The sequence below is a fragment of the Perognathus longimembris genome, chromosome 23, assembly GCF_023159225.1.
Source record: "Perognathus longimembris pacificus isolate PPM17 chromosome 23, ASM2315922v1, whole genome shotgun sequence".
Taxonomy (NCBI): domain Eukaryota; kingdom Metazoa; phylum Chordata; class Mammalia; order Rodentia; family Heteromyidae; genus Perognathus; species Perognathus longimembris.
Window position 1 is genome coordinate 27,601,206 of NC_063183.1, and position 21,895 is coordinate 27,623,100.

At 36.6% G+C, this 21,895-nt stretch overlaps 2 protein-coding genes across 2 annotated transcripts in view; one reads left to right on the forward strand and one right to left on the reverse strand.

Moving 5' to 3' along the window:
• Window positions 1–781, reverse strand: part of Dtwd1 (DTW domain containing 1) — a 34,550-nt gene extending 33,769 nt beyond the window's left edge. The window contains exon 1 of the mRNA XM_048332811.1: window positions 688–781. The gene's annotated coding sequence lies outside the window, so the exon portion shown is untranslated. The remainder of the gene's footprint in view (window positions 1–687) is intronic.
• A 3,059-nt stretch (window positions 782–3,840) lies between these two features.
• Window positions 3,841–21,895, forward strand: part of Fam227b (family with sequence similarity 227 member B) — a 99,672-nt gene continuing 81,617 nt past the window's right edge. The window contains exons 1-10 of the mRNA XM_048332808.1: window positions 3,841–3,979; window positions 5,263–5,316; window positions 6,308–6,557; window positions 9,698–9,765; window positions 11,099–11,134; window positions 11,983–12,087; window positions 13,571–13,669; window positions 14,220–14,321; window positions 15,273–15,399; window positions 17,414–17,548. Coding sequence (XP_048188765.1) covers window positions 3,929–3,979; window positions 5,263–5,316; window positions 6,308–6,557; window positions 9,698–9,765; window positions 11,099–11,134; window positions 11,983–12,087; window positions 13,571–13,669; window positions 14,220–14,321; window positions 15,273–15,399; window positions 17,414–17,548 — 1,027 coding nt within the window. The 5' untranslated portion in view covers window positions 3,841–3,928. The remainder of the gene's footprint in view (window positions 3,980–5,262; window positions 5,317–6,307; window positions 6,558–9,697; window positions 9,766–11,098; window positions 11,135–11,982; window positions 12,088–13,570; window positions 13,670–14,219; window positions 14,322–15,272; window positions 15,400–17,413; window positions 17,549–21,895) is intronic.

The window sequence follows — 21,895 nt, forward strand, 5'->3', positions numbered from 1 at the left end:
GGCCTTTCCCACAGCAACTAACATACCGTAATGTAGATGGTCTCTAGTTTTTCCTGGTAGGATGGGGTTCAGTCAGAAAAAGCCCTTACAGGGGACAACCTCAAAGCATCAATTTTATCATCCAGCTCCTTGGAGCTAGCACTTCAGAATGTTAATATGCATATGTCATTTGTCTTAGACATCCTAGAAATAACTCAGACAGCAGATACAAACTCCTCTGCTTAGTAGGTAACCATACTCAAGATTTTAAATGCCCTGGCCAGGTCTACATATTCCAGGGTCTACTTTAGGTTTTTGTGATTAGCATTCTCTGCTCTACTCCCACCCCCATATCACCACTCCCCCACCCCCACCCCCCAAAAAAAGGGAACTCCAAAGACTAAAAGTGAAAGAATAAAGCTCCTAAGAACTGACTTGGCTAGCAGATACTCCTTGGGGTGTAGAAAATCATGGAAAGGGAAGGGGAAATTGTTTAAATTTTCCTATGAGGCTATCAAGGGCCTACAAGAGGCAGAAAAGCCCGCGCAGGGCCCGGAGTCTACCTCACAGGTGACCCCCAGCATGACCTCGGTTAGGGTCGTGACCCCCGGCCGCGCAGCACCGGCAGTTCCACTGCCCCCCACCCCCAACCCCGCACAGAGCGACATGGAGAACAGACAGCTTGCGGGATTCCAGTGGGAGTCAGACCTGCACAGCCCGCCAGTCCACGCACAGCTCCGGCGCGTCTTCCGCTCCGCACGAGCCCCAAGGCGCACGCCGGTCCCAAATCAAGCACGGACCAGGTAGGGGCGGGGAGGAAGCGCTTCCCAGGACACCCCAGGGGGAGGGGCCAGGCTGTTGCTAGGGCTGTTGTTAAGGGCTGGGCGCAGCGGCGAAGGTGATTGGCCAGGAAACCTGCGGGGGCGGAGTTCCACAGGAAGTCCCGCCCCTCCCGCGCCTTTCAGGCTTCGGGCGTCGTTATGGTCTCTCTGAGAGACGCGGATGGTGAGCGCGGCCTGGAGCGCGGGGTTCAGGGGCCAAATTCCTGAAAGAGAGGTTGCTGTAGTGCGTGACCTCAGAACACTTTCCATTTTACCACAAAACCGTAGTCATGCCAACGTAATTTTGGTGGGGGAGATAGCAAGGTACGTACTTAGCGCCCTGGATCGTTCCGAGGGGGAAACAAGGCAAAACCCGCTGGTGTGTCGACGACTCGGTTCTGAGGAAGACATGTATTTTATCTGACACGAAAACAAGCGTCAAGTGGCTACGTTCTTACGTCATCTTTCCGTGGCCCCTCCCCACACCTGCAAGAAATACGGACCCGTTCATGTTTAACGATCTCAATCACAAATAGTTGAGTAGCCTCCAATTAATGTAGGAAGCCCTGTTAAGCATGAGTGGTAGGAAATACCATATGGCTTAAAAAAATAATAATAATAGTAAAATTTAAAAATGAAGTGAAAGAAAATACGCATGACGACTTAAGTTACAGGAATTTCAAAAGAGCTTCCCAGAGAACGGTCGGTGAAGGCTTTAATGACTGGATTTGGGGAAAGCCTTGATTGGTGATAGTATAGATCAGTGTTTTCAAGTGGAAAGACGCGTAGGAACCTTTGTTGGAAGTCCGGATCCATGTGTAAGCAAGGAAATTAGGACCACAGTTTTGCCCAGTGTGGTGGTGCATGACCATCATCCTAGCTAGTCAAGAGATGGAAAGTCTCTCCCCGAGTACACGGCTCGAGTGATAGTGCATAAGAGTCTGAGTTTAATCCTGTCCTGCCTCCGCCCCTCCTCCCCGCCCCCGGCTCCAAAAAGCTACAGTTTTTAAATGCCAAAATAATACAGAGTGGAAATAGTACTTTATAGAGACTTTAGATACACATACACACATGTATTGTACTCTGGTTCGGAAACATATTTCTTACTGTACACAGTACTCCGAAAAGTTTGAAAGAACGAATTTAAGCAGAATGAGGACCTTTCTGGATAAAGAGTGAAGTCACTCAGCCAGGAAAAAAACCCTCAAATCTAATCAATAAAGCCTGTAGTGCCTCCATCACAGGCATGTACGCTCATAGATTCTGGAGTTTTTGTTTGTTTTTGCGGTGCTGGGAGTTGAGGCCTCACTCATGTTAGAGCTACAGGCCCCAGCCCCAATCCATGGCCATTTATTAAAAATAAAAACAGCATAGTGAATTTAATTCTATAATGAAAACACCCAAAACCTCAATGGAAAGATAGTAATGAATGTTTCTAGTAAGATGTATTGTTTAGAATCAAGGACACAAGTTTCTTTTTATTTCTTAGTGATTCTGCTGCCTCCTAGGACTTGAGATCTGTAGATTATGTGTCAAGAAAGAAAGTATAGTGAAATCACACACACACACACACACACACAAAGTTATAAGAGGTCTGCCTTATAAATATATATATATATATATATATATATATATATATATATATATATATATATATCAAGTTGGCCAGCATTTAGCCTCAAAATTCCCACTTTTAACTACAAGGGAGCCTGGAAAATATAGAGAAAAATAAATGTTGATAAGAACTAATCACTTGTCACATTCTAAGCTGTTTTTTTTTTAATCTTGTGATTTTCCAACCCCCTCCATTCTTTTTTTTTCAATTTTATTTTTTTCTAAAGGAGAAGACATACTCCATTTCAAAGCACTTGGACAACTTGAAAGTTTAAACCCATCTTTGCCAATGTTCCACGTTTTGTCACTTTAAAGGAGTATATGCTCCACCACTGTGGAGTATCAGTGGCCTGTAATGTCAATAAGGTTAAATTGTTTAAAAATGTTTTTCAAGTCTCTTATCTCCTTTTTGATTTATGTGTCTGTGTGTACCAGAGTCGTTAGTTACTTGGAGAAATCTGTTAAATCTTCAACTAGAAATAAGATTTTTCTCTACATTTTTATAGTTTCTATAGTTTTTTTTAATCAATTCCTGCTATACTTATCAGGAAGAGCTGTTATAAGATACAAAGATATTTAGCATAGAATCAACTGATTCTGTCAGTAGGAAATACCCTGAGTTGTGTCTTCAAATGCTTTTAAGTCTTGAAGCCTAGTCTGATAATAAGCTCTCGTCTTTGTTACCTTATTGATAGTCCTCGAATTTCAATTTATTTTCTCCTATCCCTATTTCTTCATGTAGTATTGTGTCACCTATGTCAGAAGATCTTCACCACAGTTACAGTAGTCATTTTAAAGCCTGCTTGTGGTAATTACAAAAAGCATTTTTTTAGTTAGTTGGTTTATAAAAACAGTATTTATGCCTGGATTATGGGTGCCATTCTCCTCCTCTGTATGTCTTTCAGTATTGTTGTTTGTTAGACATTATGCAATAAACATTATGGAGGAGGCTGAAATTTCATTTCCTGTAGCCTTTCATTTCTCTGGAATTTAGAGTGAGAGACTGGCCTTTAGAAGCCTCCCAGATACAGCTGAGTTTCATTTTAGTGTTTGCTGCAATTTTCACTAGATTAACTTTACCTGTGATTAATTCAACCTCCATTTTTAAGGCTAGCTGCCATTTTAACAGGATAAACTTTAACTGGATCAACTCAGCCTTCAACCCTCTCCCTTCCAAGCTACCACTTAGAATCTGCTCAATATTTGAGCTGGGAGAAGTGAGAACTGAAGTTTTACATATTTTTGATGCATTATTGGGGTCAATTCTCTCTGGATCTCATAATCCAAGAACTGTAAGAATGTGTTCATGTGAATAATTTCTCTTTTAACAGTTGTTTCTTCACTGATACTTTTTTGACAAAACAAAACCAGAAGTAAAGTTTAAGGGCAACGAGAAGAAACTGTTTGGCGGATTCAGTTATTTTGCATGTGGGTATCTTTCCAATTTGAACGCCCAAATCACACTGACGCCTAAAGCCCAGTTGATTTGTCTTTATCAGCAAAGTTACTGCACCATGGCAAGCCCGTGGAAGAAGGTTTACTGGGTGCATAGAGCTTCAGTACGGGTAAGAAAAAGGCTTCACTACTTTCTTGCTCAAAGCTAGTGCCTTACCACTTGAGCCACAGCTCCACTTCTAGCATTTTGCTAGTTTGTTAAAGAGCCCCACAGACTTTCCTTCCTGGGCTGGCTTTGAACCTCAGTTCTCAGATCTCAGCTTTCTGAGATCAGAGGACCAAACACACTGACAAACACACTGCTAGTAGAAGCCAAACTGCTATACTCATTATCTCTGAAAGTACATTGAGCATTTTTCTGCCTGTAAGCCTTCATGTACTCTATCTCTTCTACTCTCTAGTCCTTCTCAGTCTGATTATCCCAAGAGTACCATCATACTTGCTTCATAGTTCTATTCATTTTTGCTTCTATCTAAATACTTATTTTATAGCACACATATATTTTATTTATTACTTTTTTTTTTTTGCCAGTCCTGGGGCTTGGACTCAGAGCATGAGCACTGTCCCGGGCTTCTTTGTGCTCAAGGCTAGCACTCTACCACTTGAGCCGCAGCGCCACTTCTGGCTTTTTCTGTTTATGTGGTGCTGAGGAATCGAACCCAGGGCTTCATGTATGCAAGGCAAGCACTCTACCAGTAGGCCACATTCTCAGCCCCCACATTTATTTTTTTATTATCAGGAACACAATTACTTATATTCCTTACATATGAGATAGTCCCTCAAGCTCAAAAGTGTAAATACTATTACAAAAGGTAGTCCTGTGATTTGATAATCTCAACCACTTTATATATTGATGAGAAATAGGCATTTTCATAAATATAAATGTCAGTTATTGATCTTGAATGCATTTTCGCCTCACAAAGAAACTACTAGATAATAAAAAAAAAGGAATATGACTTACCAGGCTGAAATATCCTATTTATCTTCACTGTCTTACAAGTAGAGCTTTTTGAAGCACTTCTTCAGCAAAAAGAGCATGTTGTTATAATTTTGGCTCTAGATTTATTAGAGATACTGTGCACAGTAGTCGGAAATACCTTGGAATTCTCATGGGAATGTGTAATGATGACATTCACCAAAATAGAGTTCTTTTTAGAGGTAGTACATATGAGGAAAATCTTTTATGGAATTAGGATAGAGCCTCAGAATCTAAACATTTATCTCTGTCAATGAGAGCAGGCACCTTACAACATGAATACTGTACAATATCTTACAACTCTGAAAATTATAACTTAAGTATACTTGAATGCCATATTCTATAAGCAAGTTATATATGAGTATGATGTATAATCTAAGTTTACATCCATAACCAATACTGAATTTCCTTTATTAGAAAACAGAAGAGCCTCCAAAGACCTATGAAGAGTTTTTAAAGTTTCAAAATTGGGTGAGTAAAGCATTCTACTTTATGTGCCTATATATTTTAATATATCTTAAATCGTATAATATAATAAATGTATAATATAAATACATAATATAATAAGCAATATAATGTACAATTATATAATATATATGATATATGTAATATATATCACATATACAATATATGATATATGATATGTAATGTAATATATGTGTGATTATATTGTATTATATCATTATATCATGTAACAGAATATATTGTTTACGTAATATGTTAATTGTATATTGCATATGACAGATATAATAAAATATATATTAAATATCAGATATTAGTCAGGTACCAGTAGCTCATGCCATTACTTAGGAGGCTGAGATCTCAGAGGATCACAGTTCAAAGCCAGCTTGGTCAGGAAAGTCCCTGAGATTTTTATCTTCAGTTAACTACCAAAAAACCAGAAGTGGAACTGAGGCTCCAGTGGTAGAGTGCCAGCCTTGAGCAGAAAAGTTAGTACAGTATTATATATTTTTAAATTGCTAAAATTGTAGATATTACCTTTTCTGACCACAAAAACATGCCTGTAATCTTAACTACTCAGGTAATTGAGATCTGAGGGTCACAATTTGAAGCCAGCTGGGACAAAAAAAGCCATTTGCAGTTGTTTTGAGGCTTTTAGTTATGTCAAATTTTCTTTTAAAGAAACATTTAACAACAGTGATATAGAGTGAAATTTCAAATTATTGTTCATTAGGCTAGACACTGGTAGCTCAAGCCTGTAATCCTGCCTATTCAAAAAGGCTAAGAGCTGAGGATTATGGTTGGAAGATAGCTTAGGCAAGAAAGCCTGTGAGACTCCAATTAACTATCATTTATCCTCCAGAAGTACAACTGTAGCTCAAGTGGTAGAGCACTAGGCTTTGAGCTAAAAAGCTCAGACAGTGCCCAGGCCCTGAGTTCAAGACCCAGGATTGGCACAAAGGTAAAATTGTTTACTTTGTCTCTTTCACATTTTTTGCAGGATTATTGGCCCAGGGATATGGATTTGGATACTGATAACACATGGGAAAGTGATCTGAAAAAAATAAAAGAAGACAATACATTTACATCAATTTATTCATATCTATGGAACAATGTTCCTAGAGTATTTGAAGCAGGCTGTAACATAGAGTCAAGGTTAAAGGACTGTTCTCGGTGTTTGGAAGAGCACGCTTCGAAATTATTTGAGTGGAACTTTATGACTACCAAGAGAAGCAAGCCTTCCTTTTTATGTAAGTAAATTAATGGTCATGTCTGTCTGGTCTGTCTGTCTATCTAGTTGTTGCCATTTGTAGGTTATAAAAGAAAATAAAATGCTAGCCCTAATCCTAGTTACTCAGGAGGCTGAGGTCTCAAAATTGAGGTTCTAGGCCAGCCCAGGCAGGAAAGTCTGTGAGACTCTTCACTAAACTACCAAGAAACGAGCCAAAACTGAAGATGTGGATCCAGAGATAGAGCCCTAGTCTTGAACAACAGTGCCCATGCCCTGAATTCAAGCCCCAGGACCACCACAGAAAGAAAGAAAAGAAAATATTAGATTATAAAATCTTATTTTTTTTCTTTAATGAGGTACTGAGGTTTGAATTCAGGGCTTCATGCTTGCCAGGCAAGTGCTTTACTATTGGAGCTAGGCACTCAGCCCTGAAGAGTAAAGTATCTTTTGTATCTAATTTTACTATATTTTTGTTAACATATATTAGTTGTAAGATTTTTTTCACATGCATACAGTGTAGCCTGATCAACTTCCCTACCTCTGTCACTCTCCTCTGTGCTACTCCCTACTCTATAGAACCATTTCACAGCTTTCTCTATTATCTTTTTATACATGCAAACTAACTTGGACCATATTCGTCATTCACCCTCCTCGTTAGCCCTTCTGCCAGTACCATCCCTGCAAGAGAGCCTGCTCCACTTTCCTGTCATCTACTTTTTATATTTTTTTTAGTGTATTCATCGCACCCAGGTACTCCACCTTGGTAATTTAGATGTGCATAGGAAACTTTGCTTAGAACAGCCACCTCTACTGCTTTTTCCCTTCCATCTTCAACCTCCTACTGATCAACAAACAGCTTTCCTGGAGATTTCTTATGTAGACTTTAATACACAGTTAAATGTATTTCAGAGTTTCTCACCCTCCATCTTTCTTTTCCCTCTCCCTGTCCCTCATCCTCTTAGATAGTCCCATCGTTTTCCCTGTGTACATATGTTCTCATATGTACATGTATTTTTGTGTCTTACATACAAGCAAAAAATATGATAGTTGGATTTTTGAACTTGCTTGCTTATCTCAACCTGGTGTTCTCCAGTTTGATCCATTTTCTTGCATCAGTTGAGAGGATCATATGAGTTTTGTTCTTGGTCCTGTTTGTGATGTATTGCATTTCATGATTTACTTATGTTGAAACCATCTTACCTCCCTGAGATGAAGTATCTGAATCATGTTGTATGATCTTTTTAATGCTCTGGTGAATTAGATTTGCAAGAATTTTATTAAGAATGTTTGCATTGATATTCACCAAGGAAATTGGTCTATAATTGCTGTTGTGTGTCTGGTTTGGGAATGAGCATAATACTGGCTTTATAGAATGTGTTCCGGCTGGGCACTGGTGGCTCAGGCATGTAATCCTTGCTACTCAGGAGGCTGAGATCTGAGGATTGGGATTCAAAGCTACCCAAGGCAGGAAAGGCTGTGAGACTCTCCCACAAACAACCAAAAAGCCAGAAGTAGTGCTGTGGCTCAAGTTGTAGAGCACTAGCTTTAAGCAAAAGAAGCTCAGGGGCAGCACCCAGGCCTTGAGTTCAAGTCCCAGGACTGGCACAATAAATAAATAAATAAATAAGAATGAGTTCAGTAGCATTCTCATTCTATTTCATGGAAGAATTTCAGGAGTATTGTTGTTAGTTCTGTTTTAACAGTACTGGAATTTAGAATAGAATAACAGTCCACTAGAATTTAGAATTGAAAATTCAAGTCTTTTTTTCATTGGAAGACTATTAGTACTTCGATCTCATTGCTTGCTGTAGATCTGCTTAAGTGGTTTATGCCCTCTTGATTGAATTTTGGTAGATCAATTGTATCAAGAAACTTATTATTAGATTTTTCAATTTGAGAATAAGTAGGTTTTCAACATATTCTGCATAATCATTTGGATTTTTCGATTTGAGTCTGTTAATTTGAGTGGTAGAATGCTAGCCATCAGTCAAAAAGCGAATTGAGGATGAAAGGCCCTGAGTTCAAGCCCCAATACCAATACATACAGACGCATAACAAAACAGCATAGATACTTTCTTATAAACAAACTTGTGTTAACCAAGGCTTGAAGTTAGGTGCTAGTGGCTCATACCTTTTATTCTAGAGACTGGGATTGGAAGTATTGCATTCATGAGACACTGTCTTAAAAATAGCTAACAAAAAACAAGGTTTGAGGAGTGACTATATTAGTAGTTTGCCCACTTAGCAAGATTGAGGCCCTGAGTTCAAATACCAATATGACTGAGAAAAAGAAAAAAAAAACCTTGAGAATGATAACATTGGTCTCTTCTGTGTAAGAAACATTTGATTAGCTATATTATTTAGATTTTAATGTCTGATGTTAGATTTTTCAAATTCAGAGGATATTCTTAAATATACTACTATTGGATTCACCAGTTATTTAAAAATTTTATATTGAATTGTTAATTTTATATGTAGTTTCTGTTTATAAATATGGACAGAGTGTCTGTGAGAATATACACACATATATATACACCAACTATGTATATTACATATACACATATGTCCTGTGTTTGTATAGTATATAAATTTTATGGTATATAAATTGTTCTCATAAGGAAATAAAATATCTGGAGGTAAACACTGAAATATGACCATATCACTTTGTACCTTCTCCTGCTTTAAAAAATAATTTTATATGTATTCATTGACTTTATGTCAGGGGTTAGATTCAAGCCTATACTATGTAACTTAAAAATCCACATAATCTTTCACTGGGCCATGCACCATAGTACACAGTTTATTGAAATTAAGCTATCCTTCAGATGACCAAACCAAAGTGGTTAAGTTATTTGAAAAATGCAGTCTCATTCAGTAGTTATCACCTGAGGTAAAACCTTAAATGTAAAAGCATTTATACATGTTGGTGGAATACTATTTCACACAAAAATATACAGAACATAAATAAAAGTTATTCATTAAACGTATGGATAGGTTATACTTAGCAAATTCCTAGTTCATCTCACTCAAGTATATATTATTTCTCTAGAGTATTTAAATTTTTAAGTATTTGAACTTGAATATTTCTTTAAAGTACTTAATTTTTTTCTTCATTCCTAAAGGATTTGATTAAGTATATTGTTAATTACTTTTTTAAAGATGCTCACGAAAAATTTGAAAAGTACAAGTTGTTCCTCCAGAAATACCGTAAAGAAAAGAAGATAATGGTATGATATTTACATTTTTTCCATTCCTCAAAAACTGTATTTTCATAGAATATGTAAGCATTGCAATCTCACAGAGAAGCACTGTTAACATTTTTTAAAACATTCTTTTAGTCTTAGGTTACCTCTACCTGTTTCAGAAATGATTGGGTTCATCCTCTCTTTATAATATAGGGTGGATAAGCTTTATCTGGCAAGGGCATTTGGATATTTATAACACATTCACACACCATAAGAAATGACCAATACAGGCAGACAGAACACGGAGGAGAAACCTAAGTGTTTGTTCTGTCATGTACCAAGTGATTTCTGGGGCCTTATACAGCCCATTAGCTAGGGGTGCCACCCTCTTGGTAGACTACAAGTATCTTCACATCATTACATGTTATTTAAAGGTTGACTTCAACTTATACATATTGTTTGAGGTTTATAATAATTTATAACATTGCATATTTCATAGTCTAAGTCCCATGTTTAACTTGTTCCTTTAGAATAAAATTAATACTTTTTATGATCTTTATTTTGTGAATTTTTTTTTAAATCTTCACATTTTTCACTAAAATTACAATAGGCTTTTGAATTATATAAATATAATTAGCCCTTTTCAAAAATGAAATTTTAAATTACATAGTATTAATGCTATAAAGATTTAAGTATCTGCCACCATTAGCCCATCCACTTAATATTTTAAAATTTAATTTCTTTTTCCAGTCCTGGGCATTGAACTCAGGGCCTGAGCACTGTCCCTGGCTTCTTTTTGCTCAAGGCTAGCACTCTGACACTTGAGCTACAACGCCACTTCTGACCTTTTTGTACATATGTGGTGCTGAGGAATCAAACCCAGGACTTCATGTATATGAGGCAAGCACTCTTGCCACTAGGCCATGTTCCCTGCCCCAAACTTAAAATTTTTATTTATTTTCTGTTGGTCATGGGGCTTGAACTCAGGGCCTGGGCACTGTCCCTGAGCTATTCTGTTCAAGGCTAGCACTCTACCACTTTGAGCCATAACACAACCAGTTTTCTGGTGGCTAATTGAAAATAAGAATCTCATAGGGACTTTCCTGTCTGGGCTAGCTTTTGAACTGTGATCCTCAGATCTCAACCATCTCATTAGCTAAGATTACAGGTGTGAGCCATCAGTAACTGACTCATGTTAAAATTCTTATTGTTGAATTTCATCAAACAACTTATCAGGTAAATTAGGTGCATTGTACTGACGAAAGGTTTTGTAATTTTTACTAAATGTAAACATTTCACTGTATTTTAAAATCAGGATTTTTACACAAAAATGTGTTACTTAGAGCTTTAAAATTTTTATTTAAATGTTTTGCAGCTTTCAGATGAAATGAAGACGAGGAAGAACATACAGGTATTTAAACTTTCTGTTCTTCAAGATTGTGTATTGAGGGGCTGGGGATATAGCCTAGTGGCAAGAGTGCCTGCCTCGGATACACGAGGCCCTAGGTTCGATTCCCCAGCACCACATATACAGAAAACGGCCAGAAGTGGCGCTGTGGCTCAAGTGGCAGAGTGCTAGCCTTGAGCAAAAGGAAGCCAGGGACAGTGCTCAGGCCCTGAGTCCAAGGCCCAGGACTGGCCAAAAAAAAAAAAAAAAAAAAAAGATTGTGTATTGAAAGTATTACATGTAACTATAATAATGTTCATGCTACAAGAGATACAGCTAAAAATATGGAGAAGAGTTCCAGAAAAGAAAGGTAGAGGCAGGAATAGAGGCTTTCTCTTTCTACCTCATTCATATTTCTTATGTCATCTAGTTAACATTGTATATACTCAGATAACATCTGAGTATATACCAAAACTAGTTCTGAAATATGATTGTGATTTGATTTTGCATTTGGCTTATAAGAATGTTAAGAGAGGGGCTGGGAATATGGCCTAGTGGTAAGAGTGCTTGCCTCGTATACATGAAGCCCTTGGTTCGATTCCCCAGCACCACATATATAGAAAATGGCCACAAGTGGTGCTATGGCTCAAGTGGTAGAGTGCTAGCCTTGAGCAAAAAGAAGCCAGGGACAGTGCTCAGGCTCTGAGTCCAAGCCCCAGGACTGGCCAAAAAAAAAAAAATAAAAAATGTTAGACTTCTTTTTCCAGAAGAAAATATGAAATTTTTTTTCTTAGAGATATATAAAATGATATAGTAACATGAAATAAAATCATTGTTAATTTATATTCTATGATATGTTTCTTTTTTTCTAGGGTTCTAATTTCCCAGGTTTCAAAATAAGTGAGATTACTCAATTACCCAGACATGTGGATGCTAAACGAATTTACCTTTTTATTTTAAAAAGCAATGTCATTGAAGTAGGTAAACAAGACTTTGTTTTTATTGTATAATAAACTTAGAGAAGATAATTTATAAGCCAGGTGACATTTAAAGCTATGAGAAATTAGTTATAAAGCAAAAATTGATCTTCGGTTATTAAAATTGGCAAGAAATACCAGTGATGTCAAACACTGTTTATCAAAAGATGTTGTATTAGGCAGTGTTGGTGCTTCAGAAATCTAGGGATATACTAACTGGGCATGTGACCAGATCCAGTGCATTTCCTTCCGTTTCTACACTCCCAGCTCAGGATAGTTTAGCCTGCTGCTTTGACTCTAAAATAATTTACAAGCCTAAAATTTTCCTAGGGGACTGCAAGGTCCCTAAAAGAGAAACACACAATGAAAAGTACAGGTATAATGGTAACTAGATCAGTGGCCAATGATTGATTGCCAGTGATGGAATGAGACTAGGACTTCTTATTTCCTCTATGCATTTAAGTTCTCTTCATGGTTATGTACATTAAATATGTTCTTCGTACCAAAATGTACTAAATCTCTATTGGAACTATTCCCAGTGAAGTCCCTAAGAAGGGCTCCCATCGAATACACAAAAAAGAATTTCCTTGCTATAAAATTTTATGCATCCTTTTTGTTGACTTGTATCTGAGGGATGAGAGGCAATATTTACAGAGTGCATTAAAAGTAATGTGGAAATTTATTGAATCTAGTATTGAAAAACTATTATGAATAAAAGTTTTCAATGATCTATGAAATTTACCTATTCAACCCAAAATTTATAGTTTCTAGTAGTCATGAAATACCATGATTAGACAGACTCATGAGGGGAATTTATTGAGATAGAATTCCATGATTAATACTTGTTTTCAATGAAAAAGGAGAGAAAAAATGGCATGGATCCTATGATTTTGTCACTGTTTCTCTGTTCTGCATCATCTTTCTGGTAACTACTCAACAAATGTGGTTGTTGAGGTTATAAAATATACTTGTATGACTAAGGACTTGATTTTTTAATTTTATTTCTTTGGAAAATTATATACAATTATAAAAATAACCTTGAATCAGTTATAAAAAACTGTATTATGTTTGGAACAAAATTACCAATATAAATTTTATTAAATTTAAGTACTGACATAGGATTTCTGATGAAAATTTAGTATTCAAATCAAGATAGTCTATAACTATAAAACATAAGGCATATTTTCAACAACTATCACCAAAAGAATGCAAAATATTTTATTATTACTTTTGTATCAGTTATAAGTTGATATAACAATACTGTAAGTGTATTCCGTTAAGTCAACCATGATATTAAAATTTTAACTTTTTCCTTTTTAAAGTAGCCACCAGAAAATTGATATCATAAATGTGGCTCATGTTAAATAGCTGTTGGACTATGGTGATCTGTAACCATGGAGCACATTCTTTGTAAAGCACATTTACTTTAGCATATTTGTTATCTATTTTAATTTGAAATTCACCTATGTCTTCTTTTCCATAGGAAAAACTTCGTAAAATCTGGAAATACCACTTCCTCTCAGAAGCCTCCATTAATCTTTTGCATGACTGCTTTTGGTGGTGGTTTCTCTATAAATTTAAGGTAAATGATATTTTTTAAAGTTCTGTTTTATGAGTTGATAGTTAATTTTTCAGTTGAAGTAACACTAGTACAAGAACATTTTTTTGGATCTTCTCAGATATTAGATTATGAACATCCTATACATGCTTTAAAAAGTCCTGTGTAAAGTCTCCTTTTTCATAGGAGTATGGATTTCAAAGATCTTGAACCCTTATTAATCAGAAAAAGATTGGTGACTCAAGCAGCATAGTGAATAATAATGTTGTAACTTTCCTCAATTATAATGTGTAATTTAAAAAAATTTCACTGAAAATCAGTGAGATTGAAGGAGGTTCAATTTGAAAAAGAGTCTACAGATCAAAGAAAGAGAAGGTCTTTATGTGACTTGGAAAGGGTGAGACTTATTATTAGAATTAAGATCAAAGTGGTTATCTGGGAAAACCCATGCTTCTTTCACTCCAGTGAATGACATATCCTTTAAAAGCAGATAAAATTACTGCAATTATGCAAATAATTCTAAATTGAAATTGTAATTTTGACTATTAATTATATACACATTTTGTTTTCTCAGCCTGACAGAAAAAATCAAGATTGCTTATTTGATAGAATTTCAGAAATCTATGTAGTGCTTTTCCTGAGCATTCCTCTAAGTCGAAAAGATGCATTCTTGCAGGTAACCAATGAAACTAATAATTATACTGATTTCTTTTAGAGTGAATGAAATAGAAAAAATATTATCTTGAATACATTAGAGAACATATGTCGTTACCTTTGAAACCAAAATTGTCTGATGTAAGTAATGGCAATATTTAAAAAGTTATGCTGTCACTGCCACCACCCGGAATAGTGTATTTGTTGCATCGAAGTCTTAACAGAAGTAGCATAGGTATTTTGTTTGGAAACTGTTATCTTAGTCTATATATGTTTTTGATTTGCACTGTTTAACTACAAAATCATTTATTGTGGTTATTTTACTGGTTTTTATTATTGGTTATTATTGGATTAGAACATGTATATCTTTTGAACTATCTAGTCCACCACAGTTCTTCTAAAGACACTTCCACTTCTAAAATCTTACTCAGTTAGGGACTTAACACATGAATGCAGAGTACCAAAATAGAGATATAAATTTATCTTCAATATAAAAAAAATCTTGTATCTTTTTTATCTAGTCATTCTTGGAGAAGATGTTAGTAAAGATGTTACTGGGATGCTTGTAGTGTGATATATTTTGCTTATATCTTGTTTTTAATATTTGAACAACAATGATTACAATGTATAAATGCTCCTAAACAAGCTCCAGTTATCTAAAAATGTGCTTTTTATGACAACCCATGTGCATCATTTGCTAAAAGAGGGTAGCAACAGCAAAGTTAAATGAAATAAAAGATTAATCATCAAATTACTTGTTTACTTCATCCTGTATTTAAGTGTTTTTTTTACAAAATGCTGTCAGATCAACTTCGTTTTCTTTTCTTTGTTCATGTCCCTTAATTAAAGTTACTAAAAAGCAATAAAATGGTTAAACATAAGCTTTAAGAAAAGCATTACACATATATTTTATACTTACAATATGTTTGATTAGGAAATATAAAATTAATCTACACTAACTCCATTTTTGTAGGTGTACCCAGATTGTCTGGCACAAGCTATCTGTGCAGCATTTTATGAATCATTTCCAGAGTCAACAGACCTCTTTAACGATGAATTTAAAGAAGACCTAGGCAATACCATTTACCTTTGGCTGACAGGTATGAATATGTCATTTAAGTAATGTTTATTACGCTGAGTCCTTAAAACTGGGGGATTGAGCAGGGTGCCAATGGCTCACAGATATAATCCTACCTACTCGAGTCTGAGACCTGAGGATTGCAGTTCAAAGCCAGCACAGGCAGGAAATGCCATGAAACTCTTATCTCCAATTCAGCACCAAAAAGCTCCAAGTAGAGCTGTGGCTCAAGTAGTAGAGTGCTGGCCTTTAGCACAAAAGCTTAAAGACAATGCCCAGGCTGAGTTCAGGCCCCAGGAACAGCACATTAAAAAAAATGGAAATTGGGCTGGGGATATAGCCTAGTGGCAAGAGTGCCTGCCTCGGATACACGAGGCCCTAGGTTCGATTCCCCAGCACCACATATACAGAAAACGGCCAGAAGCGGCGCTGTGGCTCAAGTGGCAGAGTGCTAGCCTTGAGCGGTAAGAAGCCAACAGGGACAGTGCTCAGGCCCTGAGTCCAAGGCCCAGGACTGGCCAAAAAAAAAAAAAAATGGAAATTGAATATTGTTTACTCAGATCAAGAAATGAATATTTCTTTGCCTTATAAAAAACTTTTTATTTAAATACAGTTATGTATTTAAATTATGTGTTTAGTTAAATATAATTATGTATTAATATATAATTTGTTATATCTTTATATTTAGATATGCTATACAGTACAATAGCACTTTTTTTTTTTTTTGCCAGTCTTGGGGCTTGAACTCAGGGCCTGAGCACTGCCCCTGGCTTCTTTTTGCTCAAGGCTAGCACTCTGACACGAGCCACAGCGCCACTTCTGGCCATTTTCTATATATGTGGTGCTGGGGAATCGAACCCAGGGCTTCATGTATACGAGGCAAGCACTCTTGCCACTAGGCCATATTCCCAGCCCCAATCGCACATTTTTTTAAATGCTATACTTAACAAAATTAGTTCTTAGCTTCAAAATACTTTTAATCAATGAAATTATTGTAGACTACTACATTACAACAGAAATAAAAATAACTTTTATATATAGCCACCATATGTATGGAAGGCAAATACTTTAAACTGCTGTGAGGAGCAGGAAATTCCTTACAGACTGAATTGTGTCTCCCTCTAGATTTTTATATTGAAGTGAAATTATAACCCTTTTAATGTGACTGTATTGGAGAGAGGGAAGATCAACACATGAATTAACACTAGGAGAGGACTAGAACAAGAAGGTAGAAGGAGGTTATCAGAATTAGGCACGTGTCTGGTATAACTGTGTCCTCAGTGGTCCTTCCTGCAGCAGACTATATCAATCTTTGCTGCTAAGGACCTCAATAAACAGCAGCAGCCGTAGACTCCTAGCAGCTTCCACAGTGGATATTCCCTTGGTGCTTAGCAATGGAGACTGTAACAGTCTGCTCCAGAGACAGAGGTCACCAATATCTTTTGGTTACCTCAAATGTATGCCTGTCCTACCTGCAATACAGACATTGGGTCTCTATCAGCGGAGCACATGCCCACACCTCAACATCAAAGCCGCCACAATGGTGAGCCAGCCTGCATCCTATATCCCAAGTCACTGTTTTCTGCACATTCCTAAACTCCAGACTCTGGTTCTTGAGCCACTCCATACACGCTTCCACTTTGAAAACCAGAGCCACTACTATATCACTAAAAGAAAACTGAAAAAGAGGAACTCAAATTAATCAAACTGAAAGCATCTGAACATAGTATCTACTGGACAGCTAATTCTAAAAAAGTAATTACTGAGGCTGGGCATGGTGAGTCATGTCTATAGTCTTAGCTACTTGGGAGGTAAAGATGGGACAATCATGGTTGGAGACTACCCCAGGCAAAAAGCTAGTGAGACTCTCTCAAAGTTCTAGCCAGTACTGGTGGTTTGCTCTTATAATCCCAGCCACATAGAGGCAGAGGTAAAAGGATCATAGTCTAAGGTCAGTCCCAGGCAGAAGATCTCGAACCTGTCTGAAAAGAGAAAATTTGCATTTGATTGGGCAAATGTGCATTTTCTATAAACAGGTGTAAAACCTCCAAAAGCCTTTTGGACCCATTGGAATGTGAAAGATCTCACCACCGCCACTGTACACGGGATCAAGAGAGCACCTACAGAAACACTGATGAAAAGGATAACAAGAAGTCAAGAACGCCTAACTAGTAAGTAAGGGTTTGTTGGGTGAGCCGACGAAAGAAAAAGGCAGCCCAAACCAAGAGATTAGGTAATTTTTTGGTCATGATTTCTTAGCTCATTTTTTGTGAATGTCTTGATACTATTTTATTTAGAGATTGTTGCTACAATGATACATGCTTAGGGCTTTTTCTTGTTCACCTGTTACAATGTTTTTATGTTGCTTTTGAGGGACTTTTATCCTTATAGATAGATAGAATGTCTATTCTCATTCTTAGCTTATATCTCCAGCTGGAGAGTAGTGTTCCTTTTTGTTGTTGGTTTTATGTTTTTGTTTTTGGTATGTGTGTGATGGGAAGGTTGCCAATGGATGAGTTTAGCATTTTTACTTAGTATATTGTGTTTGCTTTAGCATTTCAGTTTTGTGGCATTTTTATCTAGATTTAACTAAGATTATGAAAACAATCTACCTGTATTTTTCCACTACTTTCTTTCTTTATTCACTTTGTTTCTTTACTCTGTTTGGAACTTACTTTGTTATAAGGAAGACAGTTATTTTCCCATAGGGTGTTTTGTTCTAGATGACTCCTTTTACTAAATGGTCCCCTTGTAGATCATTTGAAAGTACCTATTCTGGGATACATTTTGCATTCTCATTTGGTCCTTGAACTATATGTCAAATTTACCAGACCTAACTCTTTAATTACTCTACATTAATCAGCTTTATAAGATAATTTTTCCCTCTTGTTTTTGCTATATTTCCACTACCAAACATAAATCTGATACTAGGGCTTTGTTTCTGAGAAGGTAAGTCTGATTAGACAGTCCTAGGATAATTCTCTAGTGCTTCATTGCCACTTTGACTGGAACCCACCCCCGATTTTATATTTTAAGAGTTTGTAAAATGGAACAACAAACAGACTAAATGTGGCCTGAAAAATGTTAAAATGCTATCTAGTCCTTCAGAGGAAAAGTTTGTTATCTCTGGTACTGTATTTTTTCCTCATATTTTGTTTAATCGTTCTACAACAGAGAGGCAATATAAAATGTCTGTAACTGAGAAATTATCTATTTGTCCCTGTAATTCTGTTGATTTTTGCTTTATGCATTTAAAATTTTGTGAATGTCTGTCTATATTCTTGTTATTCTATGACTTGCTATTCCCTGACTTCTACCCATATGCATGGAATAATCTTCTGAAGTAGTTTTTGACTGTTGAAGATTAGGGATAGATACTGGTGATGTAGGATTCATGATTTTAGAACTTTCCTCTCTCCATATCTGTGTGTGTGATATGGAGAAGGGGTTGTATACATTAATATTTTACTCATAGCCAGGTGTTGGTGGTTCATGCATGTAACTCTAGCTACTTTAGGAAGCTAAGATCCAAAGGTCACAGTTCAAAGCCAGCCTAGGCAGGAAAGTCCATGAGACTCTTACCTTCAGTTTACCACCAAAAAGCTGAAAGTGGAATTGTGGCTTAACAGATAGAGTATTGGCCTTGAGCATAAGTCCTGATCTAAAACATCCAGGTCCTAAATTCAAGCCATAGTACTGCCCCCCCCCCCAAAAAAAAAAGCTTGAATCTTTGTTCTGGAGAAAGGCTGAATCAGGTCAAGGGTAGAATTAGGGTAAAACATGAGATATGTACCTTTCAAGAAATAGAATAATCTACACTTCGTGTGTGCTGCTGTTTTAGAATTGCTTCTTCTAATCCAAAGCATATTTAAAACATAATTTCTTCTTATTGACATTTGAGATGCTCATTGTCATACAGAATTAACTTTCTTCCAGAATTTTAATGAAAAGAACTTTTTGTTTGGGTTTTTAATGAAATAAACAGACAGTGGACAGTTAAAGTTTGCCTTCCAAACAAACTGGCACAATATCTCCCTTTTTAGGTCTGGAATGTAAGCAGTTATAGAATTTCAGTATCTGGAATGACTCAGGATTTACAAGCCAGCTCTCCTTAAGCAGTGTATTGTCAGATTACTTTCACGACTGGTTTTAATGCTCATTTCTCCTATTGTGGCACAATACAATGTAAGCTTTTAAACTCAAAGATCATTTTGAAAAACTATAGTTTTCCCAATTTTTTTCTCTTTAGCTGAACTTTAAGGTTAAACATGAACAAACCTCATCATTTTTATAAATGATAAACTACAAGCACTAAGACAATTCATTATATTTAACCTATAACTTTGAAGTACCTAATACAGGCTAGTGTATTTGGTGCTATGCAGAAAAAAAATGGAAAGATGAGTACTAGTTACTCATGGGCAATTGCTATTGGGTATTTAGCTGATTGTGTTGTGGAAATACTTTCAATCATAGTCTGGTGGGTTTCGACTCCACATATCACAAAGAGCTACTTAAATTTTAATTCACGGGCTGGGGATATAGCCTAGTGGCAAGAGTGCCTGCCTCGGATACACCAGGCCCTAGGTTTGATTCCCCAGCACCACATATACAGAAAACGGCCAGAAGCGGCGCTGTGGCTCAAGTGGCAGAGTGCTAGCCTTGAGCGGGAAGAAGCCAGGGACAGTGCTCAGGCCCTGAGTCCAAGGCCCAGGACTGGCAAAAAAAAAAAAAAAAATTTTTTAATTCACATCTCTGTCATTTTGTTACCTTTCCATCATTTGCACTGCTCAGGACAATAGGGAAAGAACCCTAAAACCAAGGTATAAAATAGCACTTAAGAATTAAGCCAACAAAATCTCCACAATGTGACCCACCAAACAAGTGAAGGAGTAAGAGTGTCAGGCCACGATAAGATGGCTAAATGTGCAAACTCCTAATGTAGTAGCAACTTGATAAAGTGTATTATGTTGAATTTTATACTATACCAAGCATAATAGAGTACTCTTTTTAGGCATAGAATTGAGATATACAAAAGAACTGACAATTTTTACAGAAGTGTCCATATTCATTAAGAATTAGGTTTTCAGAATTTAGATAAATTTATTTTAAAATCATTTAATTCTCTCTTCTTGGGTACCCTGCTTACCAGGATATTTTAATTACTAGTTTGGGTTCCAAAATAATTTTTTATTGTCTGCCATAGGGTTACATGTAAGTGTTCCTGCCCTGAGCCTCCCACCCCAATACACTGGTCTGTTGACTGGCAGTACTTGTCACAGATTCTGGATTTCATTTTTTCAAACACTGGGTATCTATCCTATTGTAAAATGCATTATTTACACTTATTTTTTCAGTTGTGAACAATTTATTTAACCCAGTGTATCCGAAATATCATTTTAATGTGGCCAGTATAATATGTCTATATATTTTTGTTACTGTGTACACTAAGCTCCCAGCACTTCTCAGTTCATAACCACCCAGGTGCTTAGTAACTCCATACAAAAAATACTTCCCACATGTCAGGGCCATCTCTGAGAGCTCTGATGCCTGTGACCCCTGAGAGGTAAAGACATTGAAACCTCCTCTCCTGTTGAATCAGGAAACATGCCCTCCCTCCCAACACCTCACGCCCTGGAGGACAGTAGGGGAGTGAAGGAAGGAAATTGGTTTCTCTCCTGCTGTGTGGCAGGGGCCCAATCCCTTTAGACTTCACAATGAATAAACCATCCATATTTTGAGCCCTATCCACACCTTGACCACCAGAGTAGAAACAGTATACTGCATTGAATAATGTAAAAGTGTTATGAGCAACAAAAGTGAAAGAGCTTAGATGCTTCTAAGCAATTTACTCTTCACTTGGCACAAAACAATAGCACTTTTCTATTAGTTGCAACAACCACACTGGTTAGGAATAGAATGATGCTTTATAGTAATGTGTGTTCATTGTTCTACCACTAAATAGGAATTGGTTTGTGCATCCCTTCAATGAATACATTCAGAAATAAGTATTCATATTTCTGGGTGGGAATATTAGTGTACCAGATAGTGATAAATGTGGATATGCAAACCTCCATACAAAATAAACCATACTTTTTTTTTAATTGTAGAACTCATGGCCTAGTAAGGAGAAACCAATAAACATAAATTATGTAACATGTGTGATGGGCATGCATATACCTTTCACACATCTTCAATTTGTGCCAGTGGGAGAGAAAGAAAAAAATGATCTGAGAAGTGTGAGGATTGCGGGGGAAGCAGAGTCCTAAGAGGACCTCCAACATTGCGTTAAAGAGAATGAGCAGAATGTATAAATTTAACAAAATGTTGGGCAAAGTTCTTACTAATCAAGTCCATCTTGCAAAATGGACTTTCTGGACAATACTGAACCTTGTCAAATACATGAATTTTGGCAAAAACAGAATGTTCTTCAACCAGAAAGTTAACAAGAACAGTTTTGAAATTGCAGTTCTTGATAATGTACATTTCTCTACACAACTTGATGAACTTGTTGCTTT